This window comes from Aptenodytes patagonicus, chromosome 13, assembly GCF_965638725.1.
Source record: "Aptenodytes patagonicus chromosome 13, bAptPat1.pri.cur, whole genome shotgun sequence".
Classification (NCBI taxonomy): Eukaryota; Metazoa; Chordata; class Aves; order Sphenisciformes; family Spheniscidae; genus Aptenodytes; species Aptenodytes patagonicus.
Window position 1 is genome coordinate 14172842 of NC_134961.1, and position 19713 is coordinate 14192554.

The 19713-nt window shown below is 42.5% G+C and overlaps 1 protein-coding gene and 1 long non-coding RNA gene across 3 annotated transcripts in view; both read right to left on the reverse strand.

The window, feature by feature from the left end:
- Positions 1 to 5416, reverse strand: part of XYLT1 (xylosyltransferase 1) — a 202251-nt gene extending 196835 nt beyond the window's left edge. For both annotated transcript variants that reach the window (XM_076351493.1, XM_076351492.1), the window contains exon 1: positions 5186 to 5416. In XM_076351493.1, the coding sequence (XP_076207608.1) occupies positions 5186 to 5416 (231 nt within the window). The remainder of the gene's footprint in view (positions 1 to 5185) is intronic.
- Positions 5417 to 6943: 1527 nt separating this feature from the next.
- Positions 6944 to 19713, reverse strand: part of LOC143166765 (uncharacterized) — a 140543-nt gene continuing 127773 nt past the window's right edge. Inside the window, exons 3-4 of the long non-coding RNA XR_012996446.1 lie at positions 10042 to 10086; positions 6944 to 7496 (exon numbers count right to left, since the gene is read on the reverse strand). This is a non-coding gene — a long non-coding RNA (uncharacterized LOC143166765). The remainder of the gene's footprint in view (positions 7497 to 10041; positions 10087 to 19713) is intronic.

The following is a 19713-nucleotide window of genomic DNA, read 5'->3' on the forward strand; positions in this document are numbered from 1 at the left end:
CTGGAAACCTTTTTTCCCCTCATTTCTTGTGTTCAGAGATGAAATTACCGAGGCCACATGTCTACATCAACAAGCTACTTGGAGGGGAAGATGTTTAAATAGGTACCATCTGGTTGTGTCATAATATATGGAACCTATACATTCACCGATTTAAGCAAAAAGGGTACGTTAGGGGTGAAATAATTTTTTTCTTGAAGTCTGGTTTGTTTTCTGGAGCTTAACAAATTATTTTATGCTTAAGTGCAACTTTGTAGAGTAAACTCCCAGCGACTACAGTGGGTCTTCCAGCAGTAGCCCAGTGCCTTGCCCAAGACAGGAGCTCTCTCCTTCAATGCCCACCTTGCTACCACCCCAGTGCAAAGCTATGTTTTAATGCAGGTGCTATACTGAAACCTGTGCGCCGTGCAGAAACTCACTTGTTCAGTACCTCCCACATGGATAACGCACTGATGCTCAGCAGAGGGTAGGTCCGGGCTGCGTGTTTGTTTCTGGCAAAACAGTGCTGGGAATCCACCTGCAGAATCTAAACATTAGAGGGGCAAATATGCTTCAAAAGAAAACTCCCGTTTCCAAACCTGAAAAAACACCAAGCTTCTGCTTGATACGCAAGGTGAATTCTGCACCGTTCTTACTTTGGGGAACCATTCGGAAAAGGTGGGGGGAAATACTTGATGGATGGACGTTAGAGAAAGTGGAGTAAAGTTTCCTGGGCTTTCTTTGCTGTACGATACCCCTAGTTTTCTCCAGCATTACGGAGTTGCTGCTACTTTGCATTCAGTTACAGCAACTGATCACAGTTTTTATAACTGTTAGTGTTGAGTAGAGTAGCAGCTGGATGCCTTTCCTAGTTTCAGTAACCAACAGGTATTACAGAGTTTACACACACGTTGTAACAACTTTTGGCTTCTTGCATCTTTAACCTGGTGGAGCTCAGCATGCATCACGTGAGCCAGGAAGAACAAGCAAGAAGAAATATAACCTGCTTGAGCACATTCAGCTGACCAACCCATGCAGGAGCAGTGGACCCAGCCTTACTCTCCACATTCCCAGAAGAAATACCACATTTCCCACTGCAGAAATGAAAATAAGGAGAAGAGGCACTAGTGATCCTCAGGACTGTTCTCCCTAGCTTAACTTCTGCTTGGAGTTAAAACAGATAATCCTCACTGTCCCCAAACACACAACAATTTCTCATTTCATTTTACTGTTCTGAACATTTTGAGCTATCGATAGTTATATTTAGTTCCTTTGACAGCTTCATGCTGAAAGAAACACGCCATTTCTTTAAAATGCATACACAAAATTTCAGACTAAAGAAATGCTTTGATCCCACACCAGCAGGCAAGAGCTGTATTTCACTCAACTGACACAATAACAATGTGCTGGCATTTTTGCTTTATGGTAAAACAGGCAGTAATGAAAACCCAATGGTGCCACAGGGCACGAAGGAGCATTACATACCCACAGTCCTTGCCTTCAACGCCTAATTCCAAGGCAGAGGTCACAGCTGGGTAATGTGAGCACATCACTGCGACACACAACTGCCTCTCAGTGCAACGCTGGGCGTGAGCTAAGACCATGGCAGATGCTCTGCTGTCACATCCCTCTCATCACCAGCAGCCCTGAAGCAGGGATTTGCATTCTTTCTTCCCTTTGGGCTCCCAACACACAACCAACAAGCCCCTTCCACCATCGCTAGCAGGCTGCATTAAAAAAAGCCTGAGACTAAGCAGCATGTTTATGGTATTTTCGCAAAAAGCTGTCGCATACTTTTCAAAGATAAAGACCCTTACATAAAAATCAACCCGTTCTCAGAAAGTAGCTTAATTCTTGCTTGCTTTCGATGCTTGATTTTTGCTGAATGAATAAAGCTTGCGCAAAGGGTGCTGAACAACTGCAAAAATTGTACATGGTTGCAAACACCCACTGAAGTCACTACTACTGATACAATTCATACTTCTTTAAAGATATCTATAACCTGGTTTAATTAAATGTGGAACAACTGCAGGAAACTGCTTATGAGTAATGAAAGCTCCAGATGTAGCTGGCCAGGGGATCCAGCACAGTAAGTGTTTTCAGTTGCAAAATAGCTCAATTCAAAATTGTTTCTTCCTGCCAAGTTAGCAATTCATATTCAATTATGCATAGGTACAGTGGCAAGATTTTTTACTACGGTACGATGTTACTTCATTTTCCAAATGAAATTGCTTATTACACGTATCTGACAGCATTTAATAAAAGTCTAAATACCTCTTAAACACCTGGTTCAAAGGACTGTGGTGTTTTTCCCCACAGACACAAATTACCAAATTCTCACACTACTTATGTCCCGCTCAGTAAAGTAAAATACATACCACCATTTTAGTCTTGTACATAGGTCAGAGACAAAGAAAAAAAAAAAAGATAAATAGAAACAGTTGAACTTCATATGGTAACTTTCAGACATAGGTTTAAGAAGCGCTATCTTCTGCAAAGTGTCCAAAATCTGGTTTGTGTAACTTTGTTTAGTATAAAGGCTCCTGAAAAGGCAGTTATCAGGGCATCCATGTGTTAAAGGCTCCCTTCAGAATGAAAAAAAGCGATCAGGTACTACATCACAGACAAACATCTAGCAGCCTTTCAAGAAAATACTCCCCAAAGATGTGTTAAACACACCACTCCATTAACAGACCAAAGTCACATTAAAATTAATATTCTTTTTTGGTTTGACTGAGAAATCTTTGAAAAATCCTTGCAGGGTCTCTCAGACGCGCTTAACCCAAAGTAATTTGGATATAATGGGACTACTGTATTCACACCAGCCAGCTTCTCCAATTGTTGCAAAACAACCTGACATACACAAACTATGGGAAACTTGGATTGAGAAGGATAACACCTTCGCTCGGGCATTACACAAATTGTATTGTAACGTGGAAACAAAGCAACATAAAAAAATAAAAGAACTTCTTTCGTGCTGATTCTATATCGTGTAATTCCATTAAACAGAGATTTTCCTCACTAATTGAGTCTGAAATCAAAACTGGGTCTGCCTCAGAGACAGGCAACATAGGTAGGGTTAGATAAATCAACATTTGCATGTCAGGAGTGCCTGGGAACTTCACCTACCAATTTAAGCAAGCTGTCACATTGCTGAGGTAGAAATCTGCACAAATCCATTTCCCTATCGCTTTTCCACCAAGCACACATTTTAATCAATAGACAGATGCTTAAGTGTGGGGTTTTGTATTCTGACAAAGTAATTTTAAGGATGGCGGCCACTTCCCAGTGTGTACGTTAAGCAAAGCCACAAGTACCATAAAGTCATCTTGAAGAAGTATTGCCAAATCACTTCTTGACAAAGCACGTTGCCAAGCATGCTGTCACTTGTCTTGAGCATTGTGGGGTTTTTTTAGTACCAGTGTCAGACATTGTGGGACAGCCCAGTGCGATCATTTAGATAACGAGGGGAATATAGGTGCACTCAGCATGTGTTTTAAAACATGTTTTCTATTCGGAACCCCACTGCTCCATCTTTAGGTCTTTGATCAAATCTGTAGGCACAAAGGCGTGATTCATAACTGCCAACATCAAAATAATCATATTCTACGTCCACGTGTCACCAGCACAGAAACAATTAGCTCTCAGCCCCAAACTCGGCATTTGTTCCAATACACTGGATGCAAACCAAACGCTGTGCCAGGACATTTGTAGGACAACTGCTAACGGTACGCGTTCTGATGCTGTCCCGGAGCCCACGGAAGAGGATTATTTCCTAGAAAGCCTGGCGAGCTGGGGAGCAGGGCTGGAGCCCTGGACGCAGCCTGCCCCCTCCTAGCCCCCTGCCTGCCCGGGTATCAGCACCCGCCAACCTTCGATAACCCACACTGGAGAGACCAAGAAGGAAAAAAGCTGGAGAAGAATGAAAAATAAGAGAATAAAAGACTAGACATATTGGAAAAGAGGCAGAGGGCAGAGTGCTGGAGGAAAAATACTGGAGCCTGAATAGTTACATTTATGAACACAGCGAAGTACCAAGATAAGATTACGTGTAGAGACAAAAACTGAACTCAGTAAGCAAGAATTATAATTTTCACATCTAGAAAGCACAGCAGGATCTGCACACACTGGATGGGTACGAACTACCTTTCAGAAAAGTTGTCCCAAATGTTAGTGACAGAGCACTTGTGTGCTTGGGGCACGGTTCTCTGCAGCCTTTCTGTGGCCAAAACACCCACAGTCATTTATGAGGATAAGTCATCTCTGAGCCCCAAGCTCTTGCTTTCTCTCTCAAGATGTAAACAGAAATACAGAAACAAAAATATGCATGCACACTTTCAGAGGCAACACTTATTTAACGTAAGCCTACTGCTAAAAGAATTAAATGAAAACCAAAGGAAGCTTCTCTTGAGCTGAAGACTACTACGTACCGGCGATACACACGAACGCGTATTTCTGAGGTTTGCATTAGCTGACCAAGAACACTGTTAATTTGCTTTTTCACGTGCCTATTAGAAAATTCAGAAACGCAACTGACAATAGGGCCAACTTTGCAATCCCTTGCGGTTCCAGGCCTGAATCATTTAAATGAAAACTAGGGAGTTTGCAAAGAAAATGATAAAAGATAGGGCAGTTTCAGTATCCTTGAGTTTTTAGTGGTTAATAAAATGATTGCATTAGATTTCATTGCCTGTCACCTACCGGGCCCGATAGAGCTGTGCAATAAAGAACAGCGCCTGTGTGGTTTTCAGGTGGAAAAAATGAAGTAGCAGTAAAAAAAACCCTTAGGAACATATCGGGCGGGCGGCTCTCCAGCGAAGTTCGGGGATGCCGAAACGCCCGCTGCGGAGGCAGGCGGTGCCGAAGGGGCACCGGGGAGAGGATCCTACTGATGCATTTTCTGGCGTTGCAGCCGCGGCCCCCGGGCGCTCCCGCCGCACGGCCCCTCCGCCGTTGGCCGTGCCGGGGGCGCCGGCAGCCAGGACCCCGGCCGCGGGTGGGAGCCCACGCGGCGGGACCGGATCCGCACCGCGGCACCTGCGCGGCGGCGGGAGGCGCCCACGCGGGGCGGGGGGACGCGAGCCCCGGGCGACCGCGCCTCGCTCGCCCCAACTTCCCCGCGCCTCCCGGGCAGCCCCCTCCGCAGAAGTGCGGAGAAGCGCCGTGAGACGGGGACGCGGCCGCTCCCCCTCCCGCCGCCCGCGCCTACCATCGCCTTGCCGTGTGGGGCGGCGGGTCCGCGGCGCTGCGGGTGCACCCGCTGGTCTCCGCCGCGGTCTCGCTTCTCGCGGCCGGCGCCGCCGCCGCGCTGCTCCTCGCCGGCGTCGAGGGAGGTGAAATTCCAGACGAGGAGGGTCTGCAGGAGCAGCACGGTGAGCGCCGCCACCAGCGCCGAGCGGGAGCGCCGCGCCAGCCGCCGGGCGCACGGAGCGGCCACCATCTTCGCTGCTGCCGCGCTCCCGAGAGCCGCCGCATCCGCCGCGGCACGGAGTTTTCAGCCGGGCAGAGCCAGACGTCAGCAGGAGGAGGGCGGAGGTGGGGAAGGAGGGAGGGCGGGCGGGCGGAGGAGGTGTGCGCGGCGCGTGGGGATGGGGGAAGCCGGCGGGGAGCCCTGGCGGCGCGGCAGCCCGCGGCCGGGCCAGCCCAGGGCGAGGGGTGGGGTTGGCGGAGGAAGAGGAAGGAGGAGGAGGGTGGGCTGGAGACGGAGGAGGAGCGGCAGCGGGGGCTGCCGCCGGCAGGCGGGCGGGCGAGCCCTGGCCCTGCGTGAGGGGAAGGGGCCGGGGCGGGGCGGCTCCGCGCCTCACGGCGGGCGGGAAGGCGGGATTGGGGAGGGGGCGGCCGGCGCCGGGGCGGGCGGCGACTGCCATCTTCTGAGGGAAAGCTGCCGCGCGCCGGCGGGCGGGAACCGGGCGCGAGGCGACGGGCGCGAGGCGGGAGGCGGCACCTGGCGGGCGGGAAAGCCACAGGCCAGGTGCCGCCCCGCTCCCGGCCGGCGGACGATTCCCCTGTGAAGGCTGGCATTCGGCCCTCTCCCACTGTTACTATTACTTTATTTTTTTTTTAACCGACTTGGAGCCAATTCGCGCCGAACTGACCTGCGGCCGTTTCAGACGGGGCTTTTTCGTTTCAGCTGGTCGCATTAAAAACGGCCGCAGCAAAAAGGCGGCGCGGCTTGCGCTCCTTAATGAAAGAAAAATTGTCGATAAATCGTCGAACTTCCACAGCTTATCAAGAACTCCGCGTATACTCATTAATTTCCCTGCCATGTAGCTATTGACCCGTCTTTACTTTGGAAAGGCTGTTACTCTGCTCAAAGTAGACCCGAGCGCGACGTTCAGTCTGCGTGGCCTTCAGTCTGTGCGTGCCCTGCCAATGGTCAAGTGGTTTGACCGCTTGCAGCATAGGTACACCTTTAAGGACACTGTTGTTTCCCCCCATCTGACAAACAGCCATCCCCCTGTACAACGCTGGCACAAATGTGTGAAAATCATTTCACAGGCAAAAACAGTCCAAGTCCCCCAAGACTGAGATTTTTTTTTTTTAATCAAAAGGGTCGCTGGCAGCACTTGGCCTCAGCGGAGTGAGAACAAGAGCAAGGTGCAATACCTCCACAGCCCTGCGAGGTTTGCGAGTACCAGGCATAGGCGCGAGGTGACTGTAATTAAATGCCCAGCATCTAAAAAAGTGTACATACTCCCATACTGGTATTGGCTTTCTAATCTGAAAGATCTCATTATCTGACAATAGTAGTGAAGTAGGGAGTTTTTTTAATCTGCCCGCACAGTGCCTCTTTTTGTAAGCCTAATTCTACTTTACAAACCAAATCCAAAGGTGAAAAATAATATCTTCTGATAAGGACAGTTGCTTTTTCTAAATGACAGCCAAGTAGGATTTGCACAGACCAGCAAGATTTTGTTTGCATTGGAAGTGCTTTAGTTTCTGATCTGAAGAACAATGAAACAATTAGTAAGATTCAGAGACATCCTTTATTAAGGGAATATTTCTCATGATCCAGTGAGGCTACAAGTAAAATTTCACAGGATGTATCTTTTGTTGCAGTGTTACAGAAGCAGATGAAGTACGCAGCAGGTTAGTGGTAAGAAGCATTGTACAAGTATTTAGCTTTACAGAGGTGTGCGTGACTGGACAAATAGGCTTTCTAATATTCAATTAATTTTTAATAATAATCTCGTGATCTGATGGAAGAATGAGGTTTAGGAATAAATAATCTGTTGTTCCTAACACATGAATTTTGAGTCTCCAGTGGGAAATTGTATCCTCGAGAAAAAGAAGCAAGGTGTTGTTCCATACATGGCGGTTCCTGGGCTCTTTGGTCCTGTACTGTCCGCTGACGCTGTTGGATACTCACTTCATAGCAACTCTATCCTGGTGTAAAACCATCGACTCAATGCAGTTACTCCTCATGTACAGAGTAGTGAGATCTGAATCAGGCCCAAATGCACACATGCAGTTTCAAACAGGGTCACAGTCAGAGTATCATCGCTGACTTCAAGTTGTCTCTAAACAGAGAGGTCAAAATACATCATTAGTAACTTCCAGGAAAGTCAGCACGGAAAGGCTTCTTTCTGTGTGAAGGCTGAGCATCGTCTGGCTGACCTTCAGTTCATGCAATGGGACAGCCTCCATTTTGCCATCTATGGTGATGGCGAACCGCTCTTTATGGGCAGAGAGCCCGTGATAACAAATTTTGACAGTGACAGGCTTCCGCACCAGTTGCACATGCATCAGATCTGCTGGTCACACGGTACAGTGAAGTGAGCTGTTCGAACAAAAAAACTAAAAAGATTCAAAGTGTTCTTGAATATTCTGACAGAGTCCGTACAGCACTCAAGCAAATCTGCTGACAAATACTAGATAAAAGTGTCTTCCACTTGGGATTAAGTGCCTTCCTTTTCAAAAGGAAGTCATGGTCTTAGCACGTGGTTGCCCCATGCAGCCTTCCCTTGGGCTTTTAGAGAGCAGGAGGTGCTCAAGGAGTCAATAAAACCAGACTTTGAACAGGCCAAATCACCAAGAGCTCTGAAGAGCCACAGACCTCAGGGCCGGATTCTGATCCTGCGTACCTCATTGTGAAATGGGAGACACATTCAAACTGATGCCCTAAAATGGCTAAAAGCCCTAAAAGCAACATTCAAGCCAGGCAATGTTTTAGCACAGGGCAACACTGCTCTCTATAAAAGGAGCACAGCAGTAATTAGGACCAAATTGTGATCCATGTTCCTCACAATTTTTATGACCTATTGGAAAATGTCCTCCAGATTTTCAGGGGCAATTTTTATATCAGAAAATGTCTGTGGATTTTCCTAATCTCTGTATATAATTATGGTGACTGATAAGGCAGTGAGGAACAGCAGTGCATGCTCAGTCTCACGTGTGTCCTACTGAAAGCACATCTGGAGAGAAGATTTGTATCCAAACCAAAATAATTTATAGGCCATAAAGATCTGAGTCTTCAGTGTGAAGTCAGCCCTGTCTATGGGTGGGAGTCTCAGCATGAGACACTTCTGCACTGAGTGAAAAAGCGGAGCAGGGAGAGGAGCAGGCTTCCTCTCTGACAGCATCCTCCTTTCCCCGTATTTATAGAGATTATGTTAAATCTGGAAAGGAGAGTGCAGTAGGTATGGCATTCATTTTTAAAACCGTGCTATGACCAATGACCACTAACCGCTCAAAACATCCTTTTTCTGTTGCTAAAGAAAACAGCCAAATAGAAGTAAGAAGGAGGATAATTTAACTATTTTTTCTTGTGCTGATTCAAACTGAGAAGTAAAAAGGGCAGGCTGTGATTCTTGAGAATTTGAAGATGGAAAAAAAAATAATTAAAAACTGAACTGTACAAACTCTAAGAACAAACTAAAATCAGAAATTACATAAGAGTTAAAACCATAAAATGGACTTTTCTTATTATCACATTCATGAATAATGGCAGCTCAAGTGAGCTATGTTGCATCAGAAAATATTTAATCTGGCTACACGGAGGACATTTGAGAGAGTTACCACTCTGAAAATTCCTGATGTTGCCCATGTTACATGAGCCTGTTAGTACCTAGCACAAAGTATGTAAGAGAAAAACCAGATTTGATTCTTAATAGATAAGTATTCTGATGGTTGCACTTAACTGTCAAAGAGATGGTTTTTAAGCAAGCTAATGTGACTTGGCTAATTTGCTCTAAAATCCTAACAGATAATTGGCTTAAATATTTTTTACCTCCACATAGGTATGTAAGTTCAGCCTGGGTGTGTTTGAAAGGAGGTGGGTATCAATCTTGGCTACTTAGAATGATGTAAAGAAAGAACCATATTCCGTTCCAGTAAAATTTTTACTCTGATCTACTTTGCTAGATTTACCTATCCTGTTATAAAAATACATTTTCACCTCCTTACAGTGTAGACATAGTCTAAAATTGAACCAAGTAACCAGACTTTCTACAAAGAAATAAATGAAGTTTAGAGTAATGTTAATAAGCAATACCCTTTCCTCTACTTTGAAGAGCTTACAGTCCATCTGGTGAACAAACACTACAGGCTTATCTGAACTCCAACTCACAGGCTGACTCATAGGCGGTTTAGAAGCACATTCTGTAATCGGTGAAAGACTAAGTTATTTCAGAGTGAAGATTTGCATTTTTCTTAAAAACAGTCATGTCCCTATCACATCAAAATTTAGATTTCAGATATATGTTATCAGGGTGAAGGGGAAAAAGGCGTATCTGGGAATGAACTGATTTGTCTAAGGATAGGTATCTCTAATATACTCAATCTTAAAATCTGTGAAGAATGCAGAACAATTAGAAAATTTGTATATATTCCTATAATTTAAAAAAATCATAATACCTAAGGAATGCGCCTGAGGAATAGAAAAGACTGAAAATAGAGCAGTGTTTTATGAGTAATCTGCAGTAGCAGTAGAGGTATCTTCCTGAGGTTTGGGCTTCTCCCCTGAAGTGGCAAATTCTTTTTTTCCTTTTCCTTCAATAACTAGCAGGAACAACATACCACCCCTAATCATTTTAGTGAAGCGTTGTGCATATGGAGGACATATACCTTTTCCCCGGGAGGCTGACAGTCTTACTGGTCTACACGTCAAATCTGAAAGAGCAAAACAGGGTAGGGAATTACTCTTTGAGAGGCTGATAAAAATTTCACCATCTCACAGTACAGTTTAGTGTCTGCCCTGCAACAAGTTCCCAAGTCATTGCTTTTTGTTTTTAAACACTGGTGTCTTGCTATACTTTAAAGGTCGGGGAAACGTATCTTGATTTTTCTGGAACCACAGCACCGTCATTAACTTAGCCTATGTTCTCCAATTCAGTCATTGTATGGTTTACATGTATAGTCTTCAGCACTCAGGTATACTGTACCACGAATATTCACTATTCCATCTCTTCTTTTCATAAACAAACAAACCCCCAAGATTCCTTGCTATGTACTCATTTTACATCTAGCTGCTCTCTAAGTGAGTTGCAAAAGCCAGGTTCTCTCTTAGCATGCATTGGCAGAACTGAAGTCAATGGAGATGTGACCATTGTGTGCAAGAAACACCTTTAGTTCTGGTGGGTTTGTAAAACTTGAGATTCCAGCAAGCCATTCTTGACCCACTCTTGTTCCATTTTGCCACTTAATAGTTTGCAAACGCAAACTCTGGTGTCAATGTATATGCAAAAGCCAAATTTTTAACACCAACGTTTCATTCTGGTAACAAGATCTATAAATTAGCAACATAAATAATACTTATTTTTCACTTCTGGGTCAATATAGTCAAAGACAATAAAAACAGGTACTTTTCTATGTTCAGTTTATATAAAATATGTAATACATATGTGGAATATATATTATTTTTCTTCTGAGAGATAAATTTAATTCAGGACCTTGGCATATGCTCCACTTCAGGAAGTGAAGGAAAATGGAAGAATTATTCCCTTCGCCATCACATTAAAGTGTCCCTTTTTCTTTATAATCTCTTAGCATATATAACCTTTTACTACCAATGAGGGGAAATGTCATGTATATGTACTTTATATACAGCCCTCAGCGTTGTGACAGTTTTGTCTTTCAGCCAGTGGTTGAGGATAATCACGGAAGGATTACCCATCTGTTCTTGCCATGTGGCATTCTGTCTTCAGTAAGGCGATATTGCAGTTAACAGCTTCCTGCAGTTCTTTTTTCTGATGTTGTCTCATTAACTAAAAATTGTATTATTATCCTTCTGAGTTACTAAGTTGGACAGTCTGGAAGACTCATAAAGGTGACCTACTTTGGATTATCTAAGTTAGAACCAGCCACTGACTGTTGCAAATAGCACTTTGTTTAGATGCAGAAGTAACTGGTTTCATTGGCTTGGGCTTTCATTCTGGGTTTTGCTTTTTTTATTCTGTCTTCCCACTTGATGGAAAAAGACAGGTGGTACCCAAAAAAGGAAAATCAAAGGGGAGAAGAAAAAAAGAGACTTTTTCATGAAGAGTGACACTGGAGATTTTGTGTGCATTATTAGTCAGTTTTTCAAAACGTCAACAGGGAGTTTTTTCAACTACATTTATTACAAAGACATACCAATGCAAAGTAAGTGTAGAGATTTCTTCTGCTAGTCACCTGCAACATTTTCCATGTGTCTAAACTTTTATTTGAGACATCACTATAATTTGCTGGAAACAAGCTTTTCGAAGAAGATTCCAATACTCTTATTTTGCCTAACACTGAAAAATACAGTATTTTAAAGACAAATAAGTTTCATTCTTAAGCTTCTGATATGATGCAAGTTCATCTGTTTGAAAGCTTGCTATAAAAAATACCTAATAAAATAGCGTGGCTGTTCTTCATAAACAGGACCATTTTGTGGCAATTGATTTAACACAACTTTTTATGTCAGGGAACATTGTTTGTGATGTTATGTCAAACTCAGTGTTGGCGGCTTCAACAGATCATTTGCCTGCCAGCGATGCACTCGTGTCCCTTGACCACACTGGGTAGTCCCACAGAAAACAGTGTGCTGGGTGGAGCTGGTACTATATGCCCATGCGCGACAGTGAAATTTTGCTGAACTTCTGCGTAAATTCTCCAAACCCTTGGACCAAGTTGCCTGGGGGGGGTTGGGGTAGGGGGGGTAGTGGGGACGTGCTGTTTCCCCCTGAGAGAGAGGAACAGAACAGGTAGACTGCATTTGCTGCTGCGGTTCCTAGCAGCCCAGTTAGCAAAGAAGTGTTTCAGCTTACCTCTGAAATTGGTCTGTCAACACCACAGGCATATCAGAGATATTATAAACCAAAGACAATTATACAAATTTAAGCAAACAAGCTTGATAACTATCGTTACTCTTGCTGTATTTAGATAGGCATTAACAAAAGCGGGTGCAAAAACCTGCTTGGCTATAATTTGGATGCTACAAGAGAAGGAAGTATTCAGACAAGATGTTTGATGTGCCTTAAAAGAAATACAGTTTTTGGAGGAGGAAGGTATTAGTCCATGTACGACAAAGATGACTGCATCGTACACTACATGATTTCTCATTATAATAGCTTTTGAATTCATAGAACTGGTAACACATTGTAAACACTTGTTATTGAATCAGGGAAGATTTTGGTAAAGGTGATACCTCCTTTACAATCTTTGAGAATTACTCTCATTTTTAACGGTTCAAGCACCGGCTTTTATCTATGCCCCAGATCTTCCATCACAATGAAAAACCTCCATAAATAGGACCAAAAGATGCAAGATTCATTGAGAATCTAGCAAACATACTCCTCTAGGGAACAAGTTCCCATCTGCAAGACAAGAAGGCAGGTTCTTGAAGCCGTATGGAGACTGAGAAAATCCTCGTGAGCTAGCTAACTAACAGCAGTTTTGCAGTAGCAGACAGCAGAAGTATCTTGAAATGATCTACATCTATACAGTTTTGGCCTCATAATGATTTCTGCTTTGATGAACTTAAGGACTGGGAGGAAAAAGAGCTGGTAAACCAATCTGTCCACATCAACAGTGTCATACAAAACATACAAGCTGCCTGCGATTTCCAGAGCCATGCTGCTGACCATGCCTAAGCAAGTGCCTACTACGTAGTGACCACTTGCACACACATGTAATCAGTAGTTTGTTCACTGGTTTGCATGCCTGCAGCTGCACAAATTATGTACGTATGGAGATGGCCAAGTTATGCCACAGTACAGCACATACTGTTGTAACCAACTTTAAGGAAAAGGTGTGGTTTGGTGCCCATCATGGCTCCATCAGTTTTGAAAACCGGTATTTATCTCACCTAAGAGCACTGTAGATGTGCTGACTCTTCAGCAAGGGCCACTGGAGGTAGTGGCTCGCTTGCTCTCTGTGGTCTCGCTAAGGGAGATTATACACGAGGTACTAAGTCCTGCTGCTTCTACTACTTCCTTCAGGTCTGCCTGGTAAGATGGAGATACTTAGATGACCGCAGTTCTACCTTTTGGATAGTACAGGTTCTTGCCATGACAACTCAGTGCTGAAATCACCGGTTCCTTCTACCCATTTTATTATTAAGTTGTGGGTACGGCACATGTCTGACAACTTGTTTGCCTGGAGAACATTCTGCTCCGAAAGGCCAAGAGGTGTTTGCCATGAAGGATAACTGTTCTGGCAGTGACGTGATGAGTTCTTACGTGAAAAGTGGATGTCTCCTGCACAAGTAACACACTCCCCCATAACCCACCACAGGTGCATAATGCATGTGCTATATTGCAGAATTACTCAAATATCTAAATGTTTATATGCGCAAAATTCAGACATGTACATGTATAAGCATTTTTGAATAGACAAATAGATGCCATGGGTAAAACACCTTAACTCGCAGAATACAGATTAGGGGTTGGAACTTAAATTACAATAGTTTGCCCCAGGAGTGACATTAATAAGTGTTACCTCTCTTGTAAAGGCAGAGAAGATTTAGAAAAGAAACTAAATATTATTCAGTGAAAGGGAAAATAAGCAAGTAGACCCTACAGTGATTACACTGTGCTCATAAAACAATTCAAATATACTCCTGTTGTCTCTAGTCTTTGACACTGTTGCAGTTTAACCCGGCAGGCAGCTAAACACCACACAGCTGTTCGCTCACCTCCTCCCCCCCAACTCAGTGGGATGGGGGAGAGAATCGGGGAAAAAAAAGTAAATTCATGGGTTGAGATAAAGACACTTTAATAGGACAGAAAAGGAAGGGAAAATAGTATTAGTAGTAGTAGTAATAATAATAATAATAATGATAAAAGAATATACAAAATAAGTGATGCACAATGCAATTGCTCTCCCAACCGAAACCAGGACAGACACTAAATTACAGTATAAAAATAAATTCTTCAGGAAGTTCATATAGCAAGTTATTTGTATATAATGTGCAGGCCACCTTTAAGATCCAACAAATGTTAAGTTATGGTGAATTTTAATTCTGAACCATGTAGTAAATTTTGACAACACATAAATGATCCAATTCAATGCAATCTACCTTCTCAGCAAAGTGACTATTACAATATATGGCTCTCTTTTGCCCTAGAATGGCTTCTAATATGTAGTTGCAATTTCATGTAATAGTGGGACACACCTTTCCTGATGATTAGTGAAAGCAAAGTTTTGCATTAGGTTTTTCTTTTCCTGAAGAACTATTACAATAAAATATTTCAGATCTCTTATGACCTAAATAAGCACCTGGAAATTCCTGTAAATTCAAAGAATTAGGTCTCAACCCAGAAAAACACTTAATGACATGTATGATCCCATTGAATTTGGTGGCATATGCAAGGGCTTCAAATAAAGCATGTACTTACAAGCTTTGCTGAGTTGAGGCCTTACGGAATGATGCTATGCAAATCAGTTTAAAAATATTCAGAAACTAAACTTGGCTTGAAATTGAATGCAACCACTGATCAACAGTGATTTCTTAGGCTCTTTTTTTTTTTAATGTATTTGTAAAATAATTGTATGGGGTTTTTAAATTGTTCTTCTCCTACCTGCATATTCAGAAACATTTTTCAGATTACTGTTCACTAGTAGGTGTGAGGTGTTTTTTCCTCAAAATTCATATGCAACACGTTATTGTCTCTGGATGAGCTTTGCCTGTGGCTGAAGTAGGAAACAAACTACCCAGATCAACAAAAGCTTATCCGATTTATCTGAGGAGAGATTTATTTCTCCTCCATTGCAGACCTACAAAAGAAAACCTCAGAGGAGCAGAATAAGGAGGGGGAGTCAGCATCCCTGTTTCTCCTTGCTTAGCAGCGGCCTGCTAAGCTTTTGCTTAGGAAATGAGCTTCTGTAATTTGTTTGGCTAACAGTAAATGTCTTCGCATTTCATGAGAGAGGTGTATTTGTATCCAAGTCCCATGGTGACATTCAGACTGAGAGCTAGTCTAGTCCATAGTCAGATCATGCAGAGTACTCTGGAAGTGTTCTGATTTGCTATGCAGGCAGGTCCACAGCAGAGTCATGATCCCAAATCTGTTCTCCAGCACTGTTGCTGCTCCAGAAAGCAGGATATAGCCAACTCTTAACACAGATTTTATGCATGCATGTGCAAGCCCGTTTGTTTTAATATATAGCCCTACATTTTATTTGTAAAACTATTGCTAAAACATTGTTGCAAATCCACTCATAAAAAGAGTAGATTGCAGCTGGCTGGTAGCATAGGTTGATTGCATTTCATAGCCTTAATCTCTTCACCTCACTTTGCACACAACTGCCATCATCACAATTATCTGCTTGCTATCTCAGAAGGAATGCCAAAGATGAAGCTGCAGTCTGACCCGGTCTTCCTTTGGGAGGAGTCTTTTTAAGTCAGTCCTTCTAAGTCGCTGGGTTAAGGGCAGAGGAAAAAACAGACTTTTTCACTGGTTTTAGTACATAATCTTTCTGTGACTAAACAAAGAGATTTGTTTGACGTACTGTCAATCTGACATCTGTTTTAAGCATTAAAACATAAGTAAAAAGCCAGGGTACTATACATTTGTTAATGATCAGTTACTATTTATAAAATGTATTTAAGTGAATAAGGTAATTTGCTTGTTAGCCAGCAGAGAGGCTCTAGGTTTCTTCCCATCAGTTATATACAGGTAGATCTCGCACTTCTATTACCTCTTCAACCCTAGTCCTCCAGATTTACACAACTGTTGATGAGACTGTAGTTGACCCTAAACGACACTGAAACTTCTCAAATGGCCACATTCTTGCCTGGAAACTGAACCCACAAGTTTGGTAGCTCATTTTGCTAGATGAACTATGCTGAAACAGATTCTTATCTCAGACTTGGATTTACCTGAGCTCAGATGGAAATGCAAATAGGGTCTGTAACGTTTATTTTTAAGCCCCATGTTGTGAAGGAGGAGGCATATTGTGCACTACTCTCCTTTGTGCTGCACATAATTGGCAGAGCTTTTCAGTGAGGAACTCTCTGGCCAAATTCTCTCACAGCCCCATGCTCTGCAGAAATCTGTCTTAGGTCAATCTATATTAGGAGTAATATTCAAGTTGACTCTGCGCTCATATGAAAAATATGTTTAAAAAGCTCTAGCAGATACAATCCTTTTTGCCTGACTTTGTTCCCTGCTGTTGTTGGTCTCCCAAGGGATTTCTTGCAGAGTGGTTAAGTGATCTATACTGAGGTTTCAAAAGCAAAGATAATAGGAGCTCTATTCATGGGTTGAACACTTAGCTGCTTTAATACAAGATGTGTAGGAGCAGCCCCTAATGACATTCAAATCTTGTTATTGCTGTGCTTCAGTGTAGGATGTACTTGGTTTTGTGGCTGCAAGAAGCAACTGTCAGAGATGACTGTAAATCCTGAACAGCAAATAAATCCCACAGCATGTAGAAATGATGCCTGATTCTGCTCTTACAGCAGCTTGTATCTTTGGACTTCACTGTGCTTGCTCCTGACTTACACCAATGTGAGTGAGAGATTGCAGTCAATGTCTTGTACCATACCTACCATCATGTCTGACTCTAGGGGCATCAGCTCTTAACTTCATGTTGGCATAAAATTTCTAACCCTTCCTTTGCAAAAGACTGCTGCCTATTCATAGTGTCTTGGCTTGTGAGCATTCCCCTAAAACCAGTATTGTGGCACGCTCTGAGCCTTCAGTATATCATGGGTATATCATATACCATGATATACTAAATATCATGGTATTTCCCACGTCCAACTTACTTTTCTTATGTCCTCCATGGCTTGCTAGCACCTCCCTTGCCTCTCCCCCCTCTCTAAACTAGCAAATTTGCTAATACTGTGGAGAAAAGCCAAGTTGTCTTCCAAAGAAATGCAGATTCTAGCCGAGTACACATTAAATAATTTCATTGCTCTCTGTGACTCTGAAACCCTATGAACCGTCTTTGCTGCAAGGAAAAGTTGTAATAGACATGGATCCAAAGGCATATCACGACAGGCTTGGTTTTACTCATTAATTCATCAAAGACGTTAAGCACAAATACTAGAACCCTAAGCAAAATGTAAAGAAGGAGCTGCTTGAAAGCCAGGCCCATATTCATAACACAAAAGCTAGCTAGATTAACGGATGAAGAGGTCTATTGATATTAGTTCCATTTGTTTCACACACACAGTAAGAGATTAGGAAAAAAAAAAAAAAGACTAGATGGAGAATCACTGGTTGATTAAACAGTATTGTAAAGTTTATTGCTAATTAAGGCCAAAGTATTTAAAGGTGCACAAGTGAATCTGGTGCCCAAATGCCACTGAATTTCAGTGGATGGTGAATGCATGTAACCAATTTAAGTCTCTTTGAAGACGATGATGTAAACTTTGCTGCATAAGCAAAACATGCATAAGGTGGTATATGAAATGGAAACATAGGTACTTGTTAGCCAGATAGAGTAATTTTGGCATTTTAAATGGCAAAATAACCTGCTGAATGACCAATAGATGTTTTCTCAGTTTCACATGGTACAGTACCAAGTGTTCTAGGTGTCAGAGTAACCTTCACAAAGGTTACGCCACCCAATCGACTGTAATCACTGCACTGCCTAAGCAGCCTCAAGTGCTACCTGATTTGATGATGACAAAATGAATCATTCTACTATATGAGCTCTGAGATGCAGAGGAAACGTTCCAAAGATATAAGCGCAAGATGTAATGGATACTTGCAGATAAATATAGGTGAAATTAATAATACTTCATTTTCATCAAATTTGTCATTTTTCTTTCATGTCTCCTTTGTCATCGCTAGCTTGGATTATGATTTATTTGGCATGTGTGTCATTATAAACAAAATATTTCACTAAATATTAAACATATGAAACTAGACATCATATAGATTTTAAATTTGGTATGAATCACAGTCACTACCATCAACTCAGGAACAGGTCCTTAATCCATTTTTGCTGTGTATAGTGTAATCAAAAGAACAGTTTTAAGTGCTTCTTCCTATCTTTCTCCCACTTCCAATTTTCAAATTCAGTGTGTTTGTTCAAATAGCAAAGTCATCTCCTTACAAACAATAGATGGGGATTCATTTGGAAACAGTTACGGTGCCTTTAAATAATCTGGTATATTTAGTTTTTATTACTGCATGACTGCGATGAAATCACCAAGTTTATCATAGGCTAAGAGCACACATAGGGTAAGTTAATGTAATTCAGCTGATGCACAGTAAGTTTCAAGATGCAAGGAAAAGTTATGCTGGACTAAACGCAGGTGTAAATTCCCGTCGCTATTTATAAGACTGTAATTCCTGCAGGGATAACAGGGTCTTCTGTTTAAGGTATTTAGGGAATGGTTAACACTAAACTGAGAAAGTCAGCACGGATAGAGAGCGTATGACTGATAAAACATTCATACGCAGACAAGTCCCCTCTGAAGATACAGCCAGTGGCACTTACTGCTGGCCTGGGGACCGGGCTGGAGACACACATCATCTCCCCATCCAGCTGTCTTAGTGGGAGAGATCATCAATGCCAGCCACTTGTCACTGCTCCCTGGTGGAGATAACTCTACCGAATACATTTACAGGAACACTCCTACAGTTCTTCAAGAAAATTTGTCTGAGATAGCTCAGACTATCCATTTAAAAACTGTTCAAACTCACCCGGTTGGCTCTGTCAGAAGCCTATTAGGCAGCACTCTCACAAACTGCTCTCCTTCAGAGCGGTAGTAAAGACCATTTGAGGATGGTGACCTCATCTTCTGACACAGCTGGATTGGGAAGGAAGTGAAAAGGAGTGAAAAGAGCAACTCCTTCCCGAGTTTCTAAATAATTGTGCAAAAGGGCTAAAAAAAGTACTTAGTCTTACTATAGAGAACCAAAAACCTTCTAGCTCTGCTGCTGTTTGTCTCACATTGCCATTTGGTTCCTCTTTTGGATTAATCTGTGAAATATCATCATTGACCAAGCACAATAACTGAGACCCGACAACAAAAGCGCAAGTATCATGGGAACTGTCAAAAACCTTTGGAGGAAAAAGCCCTGTACTCTTTATAGAATAGTCTCAGGAACTACCCATCTACTATTGTGTTAGTCTTTTAGAGGAGCCTCCGAGGTTGGCTTTCTTTACCAGTAAGACAAGATATTGTTTGCACCACTGTAACTGTATGTCAGAATTACAGCTTACTGTTGGATAACTTCAGCAGTGGTGCAAATTTAAACTGACGTGCAATATCACAAACGGGCCATAAATAATTAGAAAAGAGAATCACATGATATATTTGCACTTAGTACGTATAAATACATACTGAAAACATTTCAAGTTGACAAAATA